Below are 19,197 nucleotides of genomic sequence, written 5' to 3'. Positions count from 1 at the left end.
CCTAACCTTTTCCAGTCAATGGTCTTGCTGGTACTGGAGGGCCTGGAAGCCACGGTGTACATCACCGACGACACCGAAGAGGAACTTCTGACCAAGTTGCAAGCCGTGATCGAGAGGATCTCGGAGGCAGGACGCAAGCTTAACTTTAAGAAGTGTCAAAAAATTGGAACAAGCTGTAAAAGAGGCTGTGACAATGGAAACCAGAAGCTTGAATAACAGATTGGTTGCTGAGATAAGTTGTGAACAGGCAGTTTAGTAATGAGGGACAAGGCCTTGTGGCCCTTTGAAGCTACACCCTGTCATCTGTAAAAAGAAAATTTCCACAGGAAGAAAAAGAACTGGCCGTCTGGGGTGGCCTAAAAGATCTTGCTCAAGGACAGGACATTAAGGTAATTACCCAGAGACAGGTTCAGTGTTTCTTGCAAAAAAAAAAAACACCCAAGAAAGCATTAAGGCAAGGTGTAAGGTGGGAAGATATTCTGCTAGATCCCGAACTCGAAATTGGACCAGCGAGGATCTCCGCCAAAAAGCAGGTGGACCCTGAGCGAGCTGAGGGTTGACGATTCAAATGGGTCCTCTACACGCATGGATCGATGAAAGGAAAGGACCAGTGAGCACACCGGGGTTTTATCCTTAAGCAGTATTGTAACGAGAAGTGTCATCACAAGGGACTGACAACTGGCAGTGCCCAAGCTGGAGAGATAACTGCTGTTTTGGAAGGATTACTGCAAGTTATCCATCGACACATAAGACGTTTGAGAATTTGACTGACAGTCATTACTGTTTACAAACCCTCAAAGAAGATCCAGCCATATGGGAACCGAACGGTTATGAGGGGGCAAAAGGAAAATAAATTGTTCACAGGGACCTGTGAAGAAAGATAGCAGAGTTGAGGCTAAACCTGAACATTGATGTCATCCACCAGTGGGCCAACTGGGAAGGGAATAATGAAGTAGATCAACATGTCCAACAAAGAAGAATTATAGTTGTAGCTTCAGAAAATTGGGACAAGACCCAAACAGAAAGGCAGTCCCAGAAGAGTCCATGACGAAAGTAGTGCTGGCCGTACATAAAGTGGTAGGCCATGTTGGCCCACTTCCTACAGGGAGGGAGTTGGAAAAATTGGAACTTTCAGTCTCCGAGAGAGCTATCTCTGCCACGTTACGTGACTGTGAATTGTGCAACGAATACAATGCAGGAAACCGACAACAGAGGGTGGACGGATTTACAATCAAGAGCACTATAATGTGGGGATCAGTTTGTATGGACATAGCTAGACCCATGGGTGTGACCGACACAAAAGGTAAGAAATATTGTAGTTGTGGACTATGTCAGGCCATTTTGGACTCAAAGCTGTTAGGAAAGTTAATGCCAACAGTGTAATACGTACACTGGAGGATGGCTGTATGTGGCTCGAAGTACCAAAAGAATTGACAAATGTTCTTAAGAGATGCTTAAGATTCTTAACAGATGCCGATGGAAATCAAATTGTTGAAAACAAATTTATGAACAAAACGTCTGGATTGGAATAGTATTGAGGTGACCTTACACCATTAAACAAGTAATTGGCCCATTAATCCACCTTATTAAATCTGTAATTTATCTTTCAAACTGGGCTCCTTTCCCAGTAAAATAAAAAATGCTAAAGTGATTTCTCCAAAGATGGAGAAAAACAAATCTCTTTACCAACTACAGGCCAGTTTCCCTGCGTTCCTGTTTTTCGAAAATACCATACAAACAATTTGTTGCACGTTTAGTTTTTGGAATAACCATGAGTTGCTCAGAGTCTATATAACCTAACTAAGCTCAATGGCGATAATGGATCATACAGAAGAAATAACTAGTGCCACTGATAAGTTTGCATTCGGAATTTTTATAGATTTAAAGAAAGCTTTCGACACAATTACGATATTAAAAGCATGTACATATGATCTGTCCATGGGGTGAAGTTTTGGAACGTTCAACCCGAAGAGTTGAAAGAAATAAAAACAGCTGCACAATTTAAAAGAAAGTTTTAACACCTATTTCTTGAGAAATAGAGTGGTTAATTCAAATATATTGAGCATGATAAATGGATTACTTAATCAATGCTGTTGTTAGTGGTTATTGTTTTTGTTATTTCTTATTGTTGATGAGTTTTTATTTTTTGCCTGTTGATGAGGATTGGTTATTGTTTATTTGTTTTTTTATTTGTAACCATTACCTTTTTACTCTGTAATTAGATGATTAAAGTTAGGGTGTTAATAGCTTTTATCTTCAGCCCAAGCTTTTTGGCCAGCCATATGATGTCTTTTAAAGATTTTGTTTTGTATATTACCATAATGCTGTCTGAAATAAATACATTCATTCATGTTTGCTTCAAGTGGAGAGAGAGGAGACGGGTATTAAGGGTTAGCATACAAAAAAACTGACATTGAACAGGGGGGTATTCCAGCAAGCAGGTTATGTGAAAACTAGGAGTAAGTGACCCTGAGATGAGGGAAAGCTTGATCCATCCGTTTCAAAGAGTTGGAGAACAGGAATTCCGACTCAGTTACCGTGATAACAGACTCCGTGAACAGTATGCTGTATCCTGACTTTCGAGGTGTCTCCTCCCACCTGAAGCAAAGACTGCTTTTCTGTTTCGCCGCAATCCTATACATATTGAGGCAAAACAAAATCCAAAATTATATGATGATATTCCCAGACCAATTTCTAATCGAAAACTATTTCTTTTCATATTCAGTCAACAGACTAGATATAGTCGGGCTCGCCTCCACACACTGCTTGGGCTCTGGTACCAGTCCTCTTGAGAGGGGTTGGACTCTTTTGCCCATGCTGAGAGGCGGCGAGCAGGTGTGGGTACACTTATTGCCCCCCGGCACCTGTACATTGGGGTTCACCCCGGTGGACGAGAGGGTAGCCTCCCTCCTCTTTCAGGTGGGGGGACGGGTCCTGACTGTTGTTTGTGCCTATGCACCAAACAGCAGTTCAGAGTACCCACCCTTTTTGGAGTCCTTGGAAGGGGTGCTGGAGAGTACTCCCGCTGGGTACTCCATCGTTCTGCTGGGGGACTTCAATGCTCACGTGGGCAAGGACAGTGAGACCTGGAAGGGCGTGATAGGGAGGAACGCCTCCCCCCCGATCACAACCCGAGTTACCATGTTCAAGCATAAATGCATTGAGTCCGAGTGGACCATGTTCCGCGCCTCTATTGCCGAGGCGGCCGACCAGAGCTGTGGCCATAAGGTAGTCGGTGCCTGTCGTAGCGGCAATCCCCAAACCCTTTGATGGACACCAGCGGTGAGGGATGCCGTCAAGCTGAAGGAGTCCTATCGAGCCTTTTTGGCCTTTTTGTGGGTCCTGATGACATTCCTGTGGAGGTATGGAAGCATCTAGGAGAGATGGCTGTGGAGTTTTTGACCAGCTTGTTCAATAGAATTCTAGTGCGTGGGAAGATGCCTGAGGAATGGAGGAAAAGTGTGCTGGTGCCCATTTTTAAGAACAAGGGTGATGTGCAGAGCTGTGGAAACTATAGAGGAATAAAGTTGATGATCCACACAATGAAGTTATGGGAAAGAATAGTGGAGGCTAGACTCAGGACAGAAGTGAGTATTTGCGAGCAACAGATCAGCCCTGAGCCCCTTCCTCTTTGCAGTGGTGATGGATAGGCTGACAGATGAGGTTAGACTGGAGTCCCCGTGGACCATGATGTTCGCATGATGACATTGTGCTCTCCAGTGAAAGCAGCGAGCAGGTGGAGGAACAGTTAGAAAGGTGGAGGCATGCACTGGAAAGGAGATGAATGAAGATTACCCAAAGTAAGACAGAATATATGTGCATGAATGAGAGGGGTGGAGGGGGAAGAATGAGGCCTACAGGGAGAGGAGAAAGCGAGGGTGTAGGACTTGGGGGTCAACTAAATACTTGGGGTCAACCGTCCAGAGCAATGGTGAGTGTGGTCACGAAGTGAAGAAATTGGTCCAAGCAGGTTGGAACGGGTGGAGGAAGGTGTCAGGTGTGTTATGTGACAGAAGAGTCTCTCCTAGGATGAATGGCAAAGTTTAATAAAAAGTGTTGAGGCCAGCCATGATGTACATATTAGAGACAGTGGCACTGAAGAGACAACAGGAAGCAGAGCTGGAGGTGGCCGAAAAGAAGATGAGGTTCTCTCTCAGAGTGACCAGGTTGGATAAAATTAGAAATAAGCTCATCAGAGGGACGGCCAAGGTTAGATGTTTTGGAGACAACGTTAGAGAGAGCAGGCTTCGATGGTTTAGACATGTCCAGAGGAGAGATAGTGAGTATATTGGTAGAAGGATGATGAGGATGGAGCTGCCAGGAAAGAGAGCTTGAGGAAGACCAAAGAAAAGGTTGATTGATGTAGTGAGTGAATACCTGCATTAGCACCTCAAATTCCAAGGGGGACAGAAGAACTTGACGGTTTTATTGGTTTCTATGGTGAATCAACATTGATGATGTATTTTCGTTCTGGCCTTGCACAAGCTGAACTCAAGGTCAGAGTACTTAAAATTGATTGAACTAATTACTATTTTTTTTTTAACCTTTTGTGTTCAGCTGAATGGCCATGGAGAACGGTGGATCAGTACGCCTTTTGTGCTGGAACAGTTTTGCTGGGGGCCAAGCCAGCAAGCCCATCCTGCGGGGGACCCAGGAAAGGGGAATGCCAACCACTCCCCTGGACCCAGGGCAGTCCCCCAGCCCAACCCAAGCGCCCCGACCAGTCCCACTGACTGAACTAATTCAGATCAGCTGTTCTGGACCTGAATGATCCCAGTTTTTGATGTCAGGCGAGGTCAAGTCAGAACTCAGGTTTAGATTAAGAGCATTTTGAACCTGCTTGCTGGAGTACCCCGCAAGTTAGGGCCACAGAGTCTGTTACCAAGGTGACTGGCTGCCCAGTGGTATGGAAATGCAAAATAAATATCCACCCATCCATCCATTTTCTGAGCCGCTTCTCCTCACTTGGGTTGCGGGCGTGCTGGAGCATATCCCAGCTGTCATCGGGCAGGAGGCGGGGTACACCCTGAACTGGTTGCCAGCCAATCGCAGGGCACATACAAACAAACAACCATTCGCACTCACAGTCACACCTACAGGCAATTTAGAGTTGTCAATTAATGCATGTTTTTGGGATGTGGGAGGAAACCGGAGTGCCCGGAGAAAACCCACGCAGGCACGGGGAGAACATGCAAACTCCACACAGGCGGGGCCGGGGATTGAACCCAGGTCCTCAGAACTGTGAGGCAGACGCTCTAACCAGTCATTCACCATGCCGCCGCAAAATAAATAAATAAATCTTCCCTTGGCAGTATTATCACAAAAATCTTGGGGTCTGGTACAACTACACAATAATTGATTGTTGGTTTTACTTTACGGCTTGTTCCCAATCTTTTACCAAAACGTTATTAGAAGGCAATTTTGTACAAGTGTGGGGGGGGCGGGGGGCATAAATGGTAGCCCGCCGTGATGACAAATGTTTTTGTCTTTATTGCAAGCCATTGATTTTTAAGTTGTTTTAAGGAGAAATGTACAAGAGAAAATACAAATAATTTCTATCAGTGGGTTGTGTCAGTGTTGGTGACCCCCCCTCTACACACACTCAGGGGTCATCCAATGAGAGCAGGCTTGGACACAACAGTTAATCATGGAGTCTTTACTGTTACAGTTGTGCTCATAAGTCTACATACCTGCAGAATTTGTGAAATACATATTTTTTTTTAACTATGACTGAACAAGGACCATCATTATTTTCTTTATGGTTATGTTTTCTTTAATTATTGTGTTTTTCTGAAATGCCTGACAGTATCATTTAAATCACATTAAAAATAAAATTGTGTTTTACCCGGTCCTTCCTGTTTTCTTTTTAGAATTCCACACATCTTACAAATTCTGCCTGGGTAATCAAACATATGAGCATAACTGTGTGTTATCTCATTTACTAAATAAAAGTAAAGCTGGAAATTTCAAAATAAGAGGAAGTAGATAAAAAGATAAAAGATATAACTGTTCAACTAAAGTGCTTAACTTCAGAAAAATTTAAACGTTTGAGTTTCCACTTTTTTGTTTGGCATCTTAATTGACAACAGTGTAGTCTCAAACTATTTTATATATTTTAATTTAACAAATCTTAACAACTGAGCTGTTTTAGAGGTTACTTTCGTTTCATAATAGCATTACTCTTGTCTTTAACTCAACTTCCAGGCTAAATCTCTCACGCTCCCCTGCTACGTTTCTCCCAGTCTCTGTCTGGGCTGCGTGCAGTCTAATTACTGCCTGAGATCTGATTTAATTGCCTGAAGGGGTTGGCTGAACTCGTATGTTATTGGTCGGTGCGGTTCGTCACTACCGGAAAGCCTGTAATGCAGCGCCGCTTAAAATATTAAGCGTACAGTGCGTCTATAAAGTATTCACAGCGTTTCACTTTTTCCACATTTTATGTTACAGCCTCATCCCAAAATGGAATAAATTCTTTTTTTACCCTCAAATTCTAAACACAACACCCCATAATGACAGTGTGAAAAGTTTTTTTACTTTTTGCAAATTTATTAAAATAATAAAACACTAAGACATCACATGTAAGTCAGTATGTACGTCAATTCTATGTTGATGTACCTTTGGGAGTAATTACAGCATCAAGTCTTTTTGAATATGATGCCACAAGCTTGGCACACCCATTTTTGGGCAGTTTCGCCCATTCCTCTTTGCAGCACCTCTCAAGCTCTGTCAGGTTGAATGGGAAGCATTGGTGTACAGCCATTTTCAGATCTCTCCAGAGATTTTCGACAGGATTTAAGTCTGGGCTTGGGCTGGGCCACTCAAGGACATTCACAGAGTTGTCCTGAAGCCACTCCTTTGTTGTCTTGGCTGTGTGCTTAGGGTCGTTGAATCCCTGTCCCTGTTGAATCCTGACTAGTCTCCCAGATCCGACCACTGAAGAACATCCCCACAACATAATACTGCCACCACTATGCTTCATGGAGGAATGGTATTGGTAAAGTAATGAGCGGTGCTTGGTTTCCTCCATTCATGCCAATAAGTTCAATCTTTGTCTCATCAGACCAGAGAATTTTCTTTTTCATTGTCTCAAGAGTCCTTCAAGGTTCCTTTTGGCAAACTCCAGGTGGGCTAACATGTGCCTTTTTTCTTAGTTTTTCATTTTTAACAAATAAATAAATTTTTAGTGGCTGGTTAGAGCACCTGCCTCACAGTTCTGTGGACCGGGGTTCAATCCCCGGCCCCGCCTGTGTGGAGTTTGCATGTTCTCCCCGTGCCTGCGTGGGTTTTCTCCGGGCACTCCGGTTTCCTCCCACATCCCAAAAACATGTATGGTAGGTTAATTGACAACTCTAAATTGCCCGTAGGTGTGAATGTGAGTGCGAATGGTTGTTTGTTTGTATGTGCCCTGCAATTGGCTAGCAACCAGTTCAGGGTGGACCCCGCCTCCTGCCCGATGATAGCTGGGATAGGCTCCAACACGCCCGCAACCCTAGTGAGGAGAAGCGGCTCAAAAAATGGATGGATGGATGGATAATCAAGGGGAGAGCTGAGTTGGAAAATGTATGTTTTATATGTACCAAATATTACTTATATTAGTTTTATACAACCTTCACATGCTTTATTGTTACATTGTGACTACTAGCTCTTTTCCGACCATACTGTGTGTACTAATTGTTCCTAACTATGTTGTGACTAGCTCTTTTCCGGCGATGCTGTGCGGACTAGTTGTTCCTAGCTATGTTGTGATTACTAGCTGTTTTTTGATAAAGATAAGTTGAGTGAAGCTGGACAAAGATAATTGTTTTGCTTTCTTTCTCTGTCGCTCTCACTTTGATATAACGAAGCTTTTTTTGTCTGTCTCTTTTTTTGTCATAAAAAAACTCACAAAGACAAGATTGCTTCCTTACTTATTCTGTCATAAAAAGATTTGCCAAAACAGGATCCGTATGGGACTGCTTCTGAGTCTGGACCTGGACCGCGGTCTGTCAGTTAGTGACCACTGCCTTAGAAAGCAGTACAGCTGCACACTTTCGCAATAATAAGACAAAGGCCTCAGTGCAAGAGTCTTTTATTAACAGAGATGTGGTGATGGACAGTACGAGACAACTATTTAAATCTTGTTGAAAGCCGCAACGTCGACACTCTGAACCTGAAACAGCAAGAGCAAGCACAAAACACTTGGATTAGTTTGGAAGAAATATTGTAAATAACTAATTCCTCAGAAATGATAGCGGACATCAATTCTATTTAGCTTCCTTGAAAAACATCTTCAACATTATTTGCAGAACAGATCCAACTCAATGTCTTGAGAACTAAGACACCTCATTTTGAGATTACCACACTGTGTAGTCATTTCTTTCTTGGAAGAGCTGAGTCCACTTTACACTGATGGAATAATTTGTATTAACTTAATGAAAAACATAGTTCTTTTCCCTTTGTATTATTCGTTTTGATTAGGCTTTACATGATCAGGATTTTTTGGGCCGATCACCAATCAGCGAGTTTACAAAAACGATAACCGATCTGATCACAAGATGGAGCAATGTGTCTATTTAAATGACTTGTTCATTTACTATATATACTTGTGTACTATATACTCAGAATCTTCAAAAATATTCTCTAGTCAGGTCATGTACAGAAATTATTCAGACCCCCTTAAATTTTTCACTCTGTTATATTGCAGCCATTTGCTAAAATAATTTAAGTTCATTTTTTTCCTCATTAATGTACACACAACACCCCATATTGACAGAAAACAACTTTTGCACATTTATTAAAAAAGAAAAACTGAAATATCACACAGCCATAAATACCCTTTGCTGTGACACTGTGACATATATTTAACTTGGGTGCTGTCCATTTCTTCTGATCATCCTTGAGATGGTTCTACACCTTCATTGGAGTCCAGCTGTGTTTGATTATACTGAATGGACTTGATTAGGAAAGCCACACACCTGTCTATCTAAGACCTTACAGCTCACAGTGCATGTCAGAGCAAATGAGAACCATGAGGTCAAAGGAACTACCTGAAGAGCTCAGAGACAGAATTGTGGCAAGCCACAGATCTGGCCAAGGTTACCAAAAAATTATGCTGCACTTAAGGTTCCTGAGAGCACAGTTGCCTCCATAATCCTTAAATGGAAGATGTTTGGGACGACCAGATCCCTTCCTAGAGCTGGCCGTCCGGCCAAACTGAGCAATCGGGGGAGAACAGCCTTGGTGAGAGAGGTAAAGAAGAACCCAAAGATGACTGTGGCTGAGCTCCACAGATGCAGTCGGGAGATGGGAGAAAGTTCTAGAAAGTTAACCATCACTGCAGCCCTCCTCCACCAGTCGGGGCTTTATGGCAGAGTGGCCCGACGGAAGCCTCTCCTCAGTGCAAGACACATGAAAGCCCCCATTGCGTTTGCTAAAAAACACCTTAAGGACTCCAAGATGGTGAGAAATAAGATTTTCTGGTCTGATGAGACCAAGGTAGAACTTTTTGGCCTTAATTCTAAGCGGTATGTGTGGCGAAAACCAGGCACTGCTCATCGCCTATCCAATACAGTCCCAACAGTGAAGCATGGTGGTGGCAGCATCATGCTGTGGGAGTGTTTTTCAGCTGCAGGGACAGGACGACTGGTTACTTATCGAAGGAAAGATGAATGCGGCCAAGTACAGGGATATCCTGGACGAAAATCAGAGACGGCCTGATGAAGCCAACAGAACCGCATCATCTGCAAAAAGCAGAGATGCAATTTTGAGGCCACCAAACCGGACCCCCTCTACGCCTCGGCTGGGCCTAGAAATTCTGTCCATAAAAGTTATGAACAGAATCGGTGACAAAGGGCAGCCTTGGCGTAGTCCAACCCTCACCGGAAACGAGTCCGACTTAGTGCCGGTAATGCGGACCAAACTCTTGACACCGGTCGAAACAGGGACCGAACAGCCCGTATCAGGGACCGAACCCTATACTCCCGAAGCACCCCCCACAGGACTCCCCGAGGGACACTTCTACAAGTCCACAAAACACATGTAGACTGGTTGGGCGAACTCCCATGCACCCTCGAGGACCCTGCCGAGGGTGTACAGCTGGTCTACTGTTCCACGGCCAGGACGAAAACCACACTGCTCCTCCTGAATCTGAATTCGATTTTCCGACGGACCCTCCTCTCCAGCACCCTCAAATAGACCTTACCAGGGAGGCTGAGGAGTGTGATACCCCTGTCGTTGGAACACACCCTCCTTAAAAGGGGGGACCACCACCCCAGTCTGCCAATCCAGAGGCACCGTTTCTTTTTTAATCTGCAACAATATGGGGTGCTGTGTGTACATGAATGAGGGGGAAAAATGCAATATAACAAAGAGTGTAAAATTTAAGGGGGTCTGAATACTTTCCGTACCCACTGTATTCTAATCAGTAAGGTCGAACCAACATAACAGCATGACAGAAATAATAGGTGCTAATTTACTGTAATTAAATTACTTAATTGCAATTACTTCACACACACACACCGAAACTTTAGAGCATGATTCAACAGAACGCTGGCATGTTTATGTACAATCGTTTGTGCTAGCACTAGCTTAACATAACGTTTTGTTGGCTGCTTGTGAGCCGTATCATTTTCTAAGTACGTGAACAGACTTCAAGCAATCCTTGAACGAACATCTTCTCCCGAGCACCGGTGACCACCACCACCACACGTTTCTCCCCATTTTTTTGTTTTTTGACCAACACAATACAGGCGCGATCCACTGTTGTTGTCGTGGTATCGAGTGTATCCGGTCGTGTTTGATTTGACAAAACCCAGTGATTGTAAATGACGTCAAAAGACACGCGACAAGGTTAAAAATAAACTAGCTTTTGGATTCGTATACATGTATATGTATACGACGGTGACGCCGATTAAATGTCTTTCGCAGAGCCAATCAATGACATCATTGATCGGATCGCCGAATTATGACAAAGCCGATCAGCATAAAATGCTAATTATCGTCCGATACCGATCAAGCCGATCAGATGGGTGTAAAGTCTACTTTTGATATAGCACTAATTGTATCGCTTGCATCTGAGATGATATTAGACGAAGACCACACTTTTGTACTGTCATGTAACCACCAACATTTTTGCCTTCTGTTGCATGATACAGCAGGTGATATGTACAAGTCCTATGGAATTGATTATTTCCTTAATTTCTTAATTCAAAAATGTTTTAAACTAGGGCTGATTGTCATTGTGTTATCGTGACATAATAAAACATTTTAAAAAAGAGGCTAAGCGAAGATCCTCGCAGCTGCTGATCTATACCTTTTATGTAGATAATGACTTCACAGAGGGGTGTTGGAATATGCGTGTTTAACTCGCTATGAAAGGACCAACAAAGCGCTTCAATAACACTGAGGCTGTCTGTAAAGTGTAAGACCAATAGTGCTTTGGTTATGTTTTTTTAACAGCACTGTTTTAACAGCATGAAATGACTCATCTGCAGCGGACGGCAACATCACTCCTACATGCAGCACCAAGATTGACTTGCAACTTTCTAATTTTGAGGAGCAATTTTTTGCAGCTTAATTGCACAGGGAACCGAAGCAAGGGTTTTATTAAACAATAAAAATATGACAATTTAACAGGGGAGTTGAATGTAGGGCTGCAGCTAAAAAATACTTTAGTACTCGAGCAGCCTACTGAAAATTCTATCAAACAATCGATTATTTGGATAAACTGTTTTTGCTTGGCTCAAGAGCAATTATGAATTGAAAAGAAAAAAATAAGACATTTCACTTAACGTATTCTTTTAAAGCATGAACAGCCTTTGTGCATCTTCACTTAAGCAACAAGCATTTTAGCATTTTATGACATTAATACATTAGGTTAAGGGCTTAACAGACCAGGTGACTCACAATAAGACAAATATTCTTTGTATCACTGCAAGTTTTCAAAGTGTTTAATTTGTTCCAACTAAAATGAAAAAACCTCAAGAGAAAAGTATTTCCTTCATCTGACCCTCCTCTGTTCAGGTACGTGACCCATTTTACTCTTTAAAAAATAAAATAAAAATAAATTGTACCAGCATTACCAGATAACTAGCAACCCTTTATTGCTCAGTGACTGTTTTTCTCAATGTCTTTGTGTCTCAAAAGTGTTCTGTCAATTGACTGTCTGTTGTCGTACTAGAGCGGCTCCAACTACCGGAGACAAATTCCTTGTGTTTTTTTTGCACATACTTGGCAAATAAAGATGATTCTGATTCTGATTATTCCTCTCTGGCCATACATTTGGCAAATTTTTCACCTACTTGACTCCAGAGGTGGGTAGGAACACGCTACATTTACGCTATTACATTTACTAACGGAAGCATTTTGGATAAATTGTACTTGTCAGAGGCACGGTGGGCGACTGGTTAGAGTGTCAGCCTCACAGTTCTGAGGTTCAATCCCCGGTCCCGCCTGTGTGGAGTTTGCATGTTCTCCCCATGCCTGCGTGGGTTTTCTCCGGGCACTCCGGTTTCCTCCCACATCCCAAAAACATGCATTAATTGACAACTCTAAATTGCCTGTAGGTGTGACTGTGAGTGCGAATGGTTGTTTGTTTGTATGTGCCCTGCGATTGGCTGGCAACTAGTTCAGGGTGTACCCCGCCTCCTGCCCGATGATAGCTGGGATAGGCTCCAGCACGCCCGCGACCCTAGTGAGGAGGTGGCATGCACTGGAAAGCAGAGGGATGTAGATTAGCCAAAGTAAGACAATAAACAGTCCCCTCCCAAAGTAAGGGAAAGGCAAGGTCAATTCCTTTGTTTTTGTTGTATACTGAAGACATTTGGGTTTCAGATCAAAAGATGAATATCAGAAAGTTCAGAATTCCATCTTTTATTTCATGGCACTTACATCTCGATGTGTTAAACAACTCAGGACAGAGCACATTTTATTTGAAGCCACCCACTTTTCAAGTGAGCAAAAGTATTGGAGCAGACAAGTTAACTTAGTGAATAACATTTAATATTTGGTAGCATAACCTTTACTTGCAATAACTGCATCAAGCCTGCAACCCATTAACTTCACCAGACTGTTGCATTCTTCATTTTAAGCAATCAATCTAAAAGGTAACACTTCAGCAACTTGAAACACCCATCAGTCACACGTTCCAATACATTTTCTCACTTGAAAGGTGGGTGGGTTCAAACAAAAGGTGCTCTGTCCTGAGTTTTTAACATGTCTAGATGTAAATAACATGAAATAAAAGCTGGAATTCTCAACTTTTGTCTCATATTCATCTTTTGATCTGAAACACAAATCTCTTAAGTATACAAGAAAAACAAAGGAATTGACCATGCCGTTCCAATACTTTTGGAGGGGCCCGTATATTGTCTTTGGCTAATCTTCATTCCTCTCCTTTCCAGTGCATGCCTGCACCTTTGTAACTGTTCTTCCACCTGCTCCCTGCAGATCACAATGTCACCTGTGAACATCATGGTCCACAGGGATTCTGAGCACGGCATGCAAGGCATGCAAACATCAAAGTGTAGTGTGGAAAAAGTACGCGATTTGTTTGATTAAACAACGAGTTGAGTCTCCAAACCTAGACATGCTATCAGGCTATATTTCTAGAGGATACCAAACTCAAAACTGGTGTGTCTGTGTGTGTGTTTGTTTTATAGGGCAGACCAGCTTTAACCAATACCTCCAAACTCTTTTCATTGATGGGACTTTAGGTTGGCTGACTCCGATTATCTCTTGGAGATGTAATTAGCTTAGGGGTTCACATACTTTTTCCACCCTGCACTGTGAATGTTTACATAGTGTTATGAACATACAGTAATTGTTGTGTGGTATCAGTTCAAGTAGTGTTTGTCTTTTGTTCTGACTTAGATGAAAAGATTCCAAAGGGTTCACAGGTCGCATCGCAATTAGAATAGTGTCAAAAGCTTAATTTCGTTAGCTAGGTCAATTCAAAAAATTAAAGTCATATTATAGACATCTGCTACACACAGAGTGAAATATTTCTTTTTTTTTTTTTTTATAATTTTGATGATTATTGGTTACAGCAAACAACAAAATTTACTTTCTCTACAAACTAGATTACAAAAAAAAAAAGAAATCCATCCATTCTCTGAACTATTTATCCTCACCAGGAATTATTATTTTTAATGTGGAAATTAGGCAGGAATTTGGCCTCTGAAAAGTATTTTCAGAAGTGTTTAATGAATCTACATAATGTTTGAGGACTGAAATAAATTGACTTTTCTACCATATTTGAATTTATTGAGATGTACCTCTAATTTTTCTTGCAACTGTTATGTACTCATCTATGTGGAAAGGTCTCTCCCAAAATGTTACTTACATAGTCTTCAAACTTGGTGATTTCTTCTTCCAACATGTCTGTTCCAACCTTGTCATCTTCCACTACACACGAGATCTGGAGCTTCTTAATGCCATAACCCACAGGAATCAGTTTGGACATCCCCCATAACAGACCGTCAGCTTGCACAGAGCGCACGCACACCTCCAGCTTTGCCATGTCAGTTTCATCATCCCACTAAAGAGACACGAGGAGAAGGACACATTGAGCCACCTGCCCCCCAAATTTTTTTTCGTTTTCAAGAATTCTGTCCTTAAGTGTTAATCTGCATGCAGTTATGTCTTACTGGTTTGACATCCAGTAAGATTGAGGACTTGGCAATGACAGTGGGCTTCTTGGCCTTTCTCTCTGCATACTCTTTCAACCTTTGCTCTTTGAGTTTCTCTGCCTCTTCATCATCATCACTACCAAACAAGTCTACATCATCATCATCCACCTCCTCTTTTGCGTTGGGACTGCCGGACTGCTGGATGGTAGTTCCCTAAAAACATTGAAAATATATCTTCCTCACAAGGGACCAAGCTAATCGTGAACACAGTTGAAATAAACTGTCTGCATGCTGTACTTACATTTGTGTAGGGGACTGAAGGAGTGGGAGCTGGTGCTACAACTGCAGGGGATTTCTCCAAGACTGTTACTCGAAATTCCAGCTTGGAAAGTGATGCCCTCAAGTCTTCCACCACTAAAGACAGAAAATCTCACCTGAAATGTTTTATATCTGTGGAATCACTTGTTTACGAAGGCAAACTGACCATCATTTACATGTTTTTCGCCACTGCATGTATGAGGGGCAGTCAAAACGTAAGAAGCCTACATCCAACAATGACATCTTTTCTAAAAGGCTTAAACAAAACTTTTTTGTGTTTGTTTTAAACAAAAAAACACCCTTCAAACAAGAATTTAAACTACAAATTGTGAAAATAAAAAATATATACGGTATGTCAGAATTAATTAGTGAAATTAAATTGGGATCCTTACTTTTTGACTGCCCTTCATTTAAACATGACATTTTGGCAAAAAATGCATACCTACTTCATGGTCTGGGCTGTTACTTTTTTAAGCAAGCTGCATCAAGTTGGCGCTATTATTATATGCACCCAAAGGGTCAAATTTACTTGAAATTTGGTTAACACACTAGGGCTGCAAAATATATATAAAAAATCGTCAGCACGATAATGGCACCTGCAAATTGTGTATTGCAAAGATGTACAATAAATTAATATGTATACGGTACTATATGCTTTGTTGCATGCGTGTGGCGTTTATCCGAGCTTGACCAATCAGATGTGACCGTAAATACACATCGCTATCCACCAGTGGCGAGGCCAGCCCTATTTTGGGTGGGCTCAAGCACACCTAAAACTTGCCTTAGCCCACCCTATGAATTCATCCTCAAATTAATTTGAAAACCCTTGTGAAAAGTTGATAAATGAGCAAATTGTGACTTAAGTTCAATGTTCATGCATTGCCTTTGAAGGGAAGATCGACCTTACCAACATGGCCGCCACATAGGCACGTCAGTTACTTAGGCACTTTTATAATGTATTGAATAAATAGATAAATCGATATATTATTATTATTATCTTTAAGTGGCGAGGCTAGCCCTATTTTGGGTCATCCACCAAATGGACTTTTTCAAGGTCTAAAAAGTTCAAATTTCAGAAGGGGACTCTCCAAAATTAGGTCATGGTTCTCAGCCCACCCAAAGTAGTCAACCTAGAATCGCCCCTGCCATCCACCCCCCGAGATGCTGGACTCCTATTGGCTAGGGCAGAGGAAGGATGGCAGATGCGGGAGTGGAGGAAATGAACAACAAACAACTCTTGCCTTAAATGAAAAACTAAATATAGGAGCATACATATAGCCTCCTTATTTTGACACGTTAAAAAAATGTATGAATGAAAATTAACCGGGATTCGAACCGCGACCCTTCGGTCACTGGACGACCTGCTCTACCAACTGAGTCACAGCCGCCCAAGTCAAATATAATAGTTTGTTGTTCAAATATTGTTCAAGTTCCATTGAAAATGGATTTAGTAACACAAAAAATGCTTAAAATTTCTCAGCATACATATTTATTACGTGGGACAATTTTTAATTTTGGTACAGATTTTAACAAGAATCAGGGAAGTTGACACACAAGATTTGCTTTTGTAGGCCACATAAATGTGGAGCGCCAGATTTGGCTCCCGGGCCTTGAGTTTGACACCTGTGCATGAGCTAATAAAAATATTTTTTTATTGGCATGATAAATATCACAATACTATCGATATTGCAATATTCAACACCCGTATCGCATGCTTTTCCGATATCGTGCAGCCCTAGAACACACCTTGACTATTCAAACTGAAACCACATGCCTCTCGCATGTATGCACTTCCATCGGTCGAACATCGGAGCCAGCTTTCTGCGCATGCGCAATCGTTAATGAACTCGATATATACAGTGCATCCTGTAAAGTATTCTCAGCGCTTCACTTTGTCAACATTTTGTTAAGTTACAACCTTATTCCAATATGGAATCAAATCATGTTTTCCTCAAAATTGTGCACAGAAAACAATGAAAATTAAGTTAAGAAAAGATCAAGGATGATCAGAAGGATTGTGCTCAATTTTTAGCTTCACGGCAAAGTCTATGAATAACACGTGATTTCTGAGTTTGACTTTTTTTTTTATTACACCCACACACACACATGGGGATCCTCTTGCCATTCCTCCTTGCAGATCCTCTCCAGTTCTGTCAGGTTGGATGGGGAACGTTGGTGGGCAGCCATTTTCAGGTCTCTCTCGAGATGCTCAATTGGGTTTAAGTCAGGGCCCTGGCTCGGCCATTCAAGAACAGTCACGGAGTTGTTCTGAAGCCACTCCTGCGTTATTTTGGCTGTGTGCTTATGGTCATTGTCTTTTTGGAAGGTGAATCTTCGGCCAAGTCTGAGTTCCTGAGCACTCTGGAGGTTTTTGTCCAGGATATGCTTGTACTTGGCCACATTCATCTTTCCTTCGATTGCAACCAGTCATCTTGTCCTTGCACCTGAAAAACACCCCCACAGCAAGACTCTGCCACCATCATGCTTCACTGTTGGGACTGTATTGGACAGGTAATGACCAGTGCCTGGTTTTCTCCACACATACCGCTTAGAATTAAGGCCACAAAGTTCTATCTTGGTCTCATCAGACCAGAGAATCGTATTTCTCAACATCTTGGGAGTCCTTCAGGTTTTATTTTTATTTTTTATTTTTGGAGAAAACTTCATGTGGGCTTTCATGTATCTTGCACTGAGGAGATGCTTCCATCGGGCCACTCTGCCATAAAGCCCCGACTGGTGGACGGTGGCAATGATGGTTGACTTTCTAGAACTTTCTTCCATCACCCGACTGCATCTCTGGAGCTCAGCCATAGTGATCTTTGGGTTCTTCTTTACCTCTCTCACCAAGGCTCTTCTCCCCCAATTGCTCAGTTTGGCCGGATGGCCAGCTCTAGGAAAGGCTCTGTTCGTCCCAAACGTCTTCCATTTAAGGACTATGGAGGCCACTGTGCTCTTAGGAACCTTAAGTGCAGCAGAAATGTTTTTGTAACCTTGGGCACATCTGTGCCTTGCCATAATTCTGTCTCTGAGCTCTTTAGGCAGTTCCTTTGATCTCATGATTCGCATTTGCTCTGACATGCACTGTGAGCTGTAAGGTCTTATATAGACAGGTGTGTGGCTTTCCTAATTGAGTCCAATCAGTATAATCAAACACAGCTGGACTCCAATGAAGGTGTAGAACCATCTCAAGGACGATCAGAAGAAATGGACAGCACCCAAGTTAAATATGAGTGTCACAGCAAAGGGTCTGAGTATTTATGGCTGTGTGATATTTCAGTTTTTAATAAATCTGATTTTCTGTCAATATGGGTGCTGTGTGTACATAAATGAGGAAAAAATTAACTTAAATGATTTTAGCAAATGGCTGCAATATCAGAATCAGAATCATCTTTATTTGCCAAGTATGTCCAAAACACACAAGGAATTTGTCTCCGGTAGTTGGAGCCGCTCTAGTACAACAGACAATTTACAGAAAACTTTGGAGACAAAGACATTGACAAAAAACAATGGTGCAAAAAGATGCAGCGTCCTCTAGCACTTAGAGCAGTTCGAATGACTAATATCGCAATAGTCCGGTGCAATGACCATTGTGCAAAGGGCGCTGAAACTTCAAGGAGTGTATGCGGTTTAAAGTGACGAGTAGTGCGATAATCTGGGACAATGGTTGTGCAAATGTTACGGATACTCCTCAATCAGTGTGCAAATGGAGCAGATGCTACTCTGGCATGAGTGGCCAGTATATGCAAATAGTGCAGCATGGCGAGACAACTACAGCGAGTGCACGAGTAATACATAATTGGCCCCACAGAAATGTGACAACAATCTCAAGTCAAAAAATTGCCAGCTTGTTGTAATGGAATTATAGGTTAGCTGTTTAAGAAGTTGATTGCAAGAGCGAAGAAGCTGTTGGAATGTCTACTAGTTCTAGTTTGCATTGATCGGTAGTGCCTACCTGAGGGAAGGAGCTGGAAGAGCTGGTGACCGGGGTGGGGAGGGTCCGAGAGGATTTTGCACGCCCTTGTCTTAGTTCTGGCAGCGTGCAAGTCCTCAAGGGTGGGTAGGGGGGTACCGACAATCCTTTCAGCAGTTTTGATTGTCCGTTGCAGTCGGAGTTTGTCCTTTTTTGTAGCAGCACCAAACCAGACTGTGATGGAAGAACACAGGACTGATTCGATGACCGCTGTGTAGAACTGTCTCAGCAGCTCCGGTGGCAGGCCGTGCTTTCTCAGAAGCCGCAGGAAGTACATCCTCTGCTGGGCCTTTTTGAGGACGG

The 19,197-nt window shown here is 42.4% G+C and overlaps 1 protein-coding gene and 1 long non-coding RNA gene across 7 annotated transcripts in view; one reads left to right on the top strand and one right to left on the bottom strand.

Moving 5' to 3' along the window:
- Window positions 1–1,144: 1,144 nt before the first annotated feature.
- LOC133480435 (uncharacterized) overlaps window positions 1,145–19,197 on the top strand; it is a 34,672-nt gene continuing 16,619 nt past the window's right edge. Inside the window, exon 1 of the long non-coding RNA XR_009789263.1 lies at window positions 1,145–1,303. This is a non-coding gene — a long non-coding RNA (uncharacterized LOC133480435). The remainder of the gene's footprint in view (window positions 1,304–19,197) is intronic.
- eef1db (eukaryotic translation elongation factor 1 delta b (guanine nucleotide exchange protein)) overlaps window positions 7,971–19,197 on the bottom strand; it is a 44,677-nt gene continuing 33,450 nt past the window's right edge. For 4 of the 6 annotated variants that reach the window (XM_061778424.1, XM_061778419.1, XM_061778420.1 and 1 more), the window contains 4 exons: window positions 14,908–15,020; window positions 14,625–14,819; window positions 14,321–14,515; window positions 8,052–8,149 (listed from right to left, as the gene is read on the bottom strand). In XM_061778424.1, the coding sequence (XP_061634408.1) occupies window positions 8,111–8,149; window positions 14,321–14,515; window positions 14,625–14,819; window positions 14,908–15,020 (542 nt within the window). In that variant the 3' untranslated portion in view covers window positions 8,052–8,110. Of the gene's footprint in view, window positions 8,150–14,320; window positions 14,516–14,624; window positions 14,820–14,907; window positions 15,021–19,197 lie in introns of those variants that run through there. The other 2 variants (XM_061778421.1, XR_009789261.1) reach the window with 2 other exon arrangements.

Source organism: Phyllopteryx taeniolatus, chromosome 7 (genome assembly GCF_024500385.1).
Source record: "Phyllopteryx taeniolatus isolate TA_2022b chromosome 7, UOR_Ptae_1.2, whole genome shotgun sequence".
Classification (NCBI taxonomy): Eukaryota; Metazoa; Chordata; class Actinopteri; order Syngnathiformes; family Syngnathidae; genus Phyllopteryx; species Phyllopteryx taeniolatus.
The sequence above is the reverse complement of the archived record's forward strand: the minus strand, read 5'-3'. Positions and strand labels throughout refer to the sequence as shown.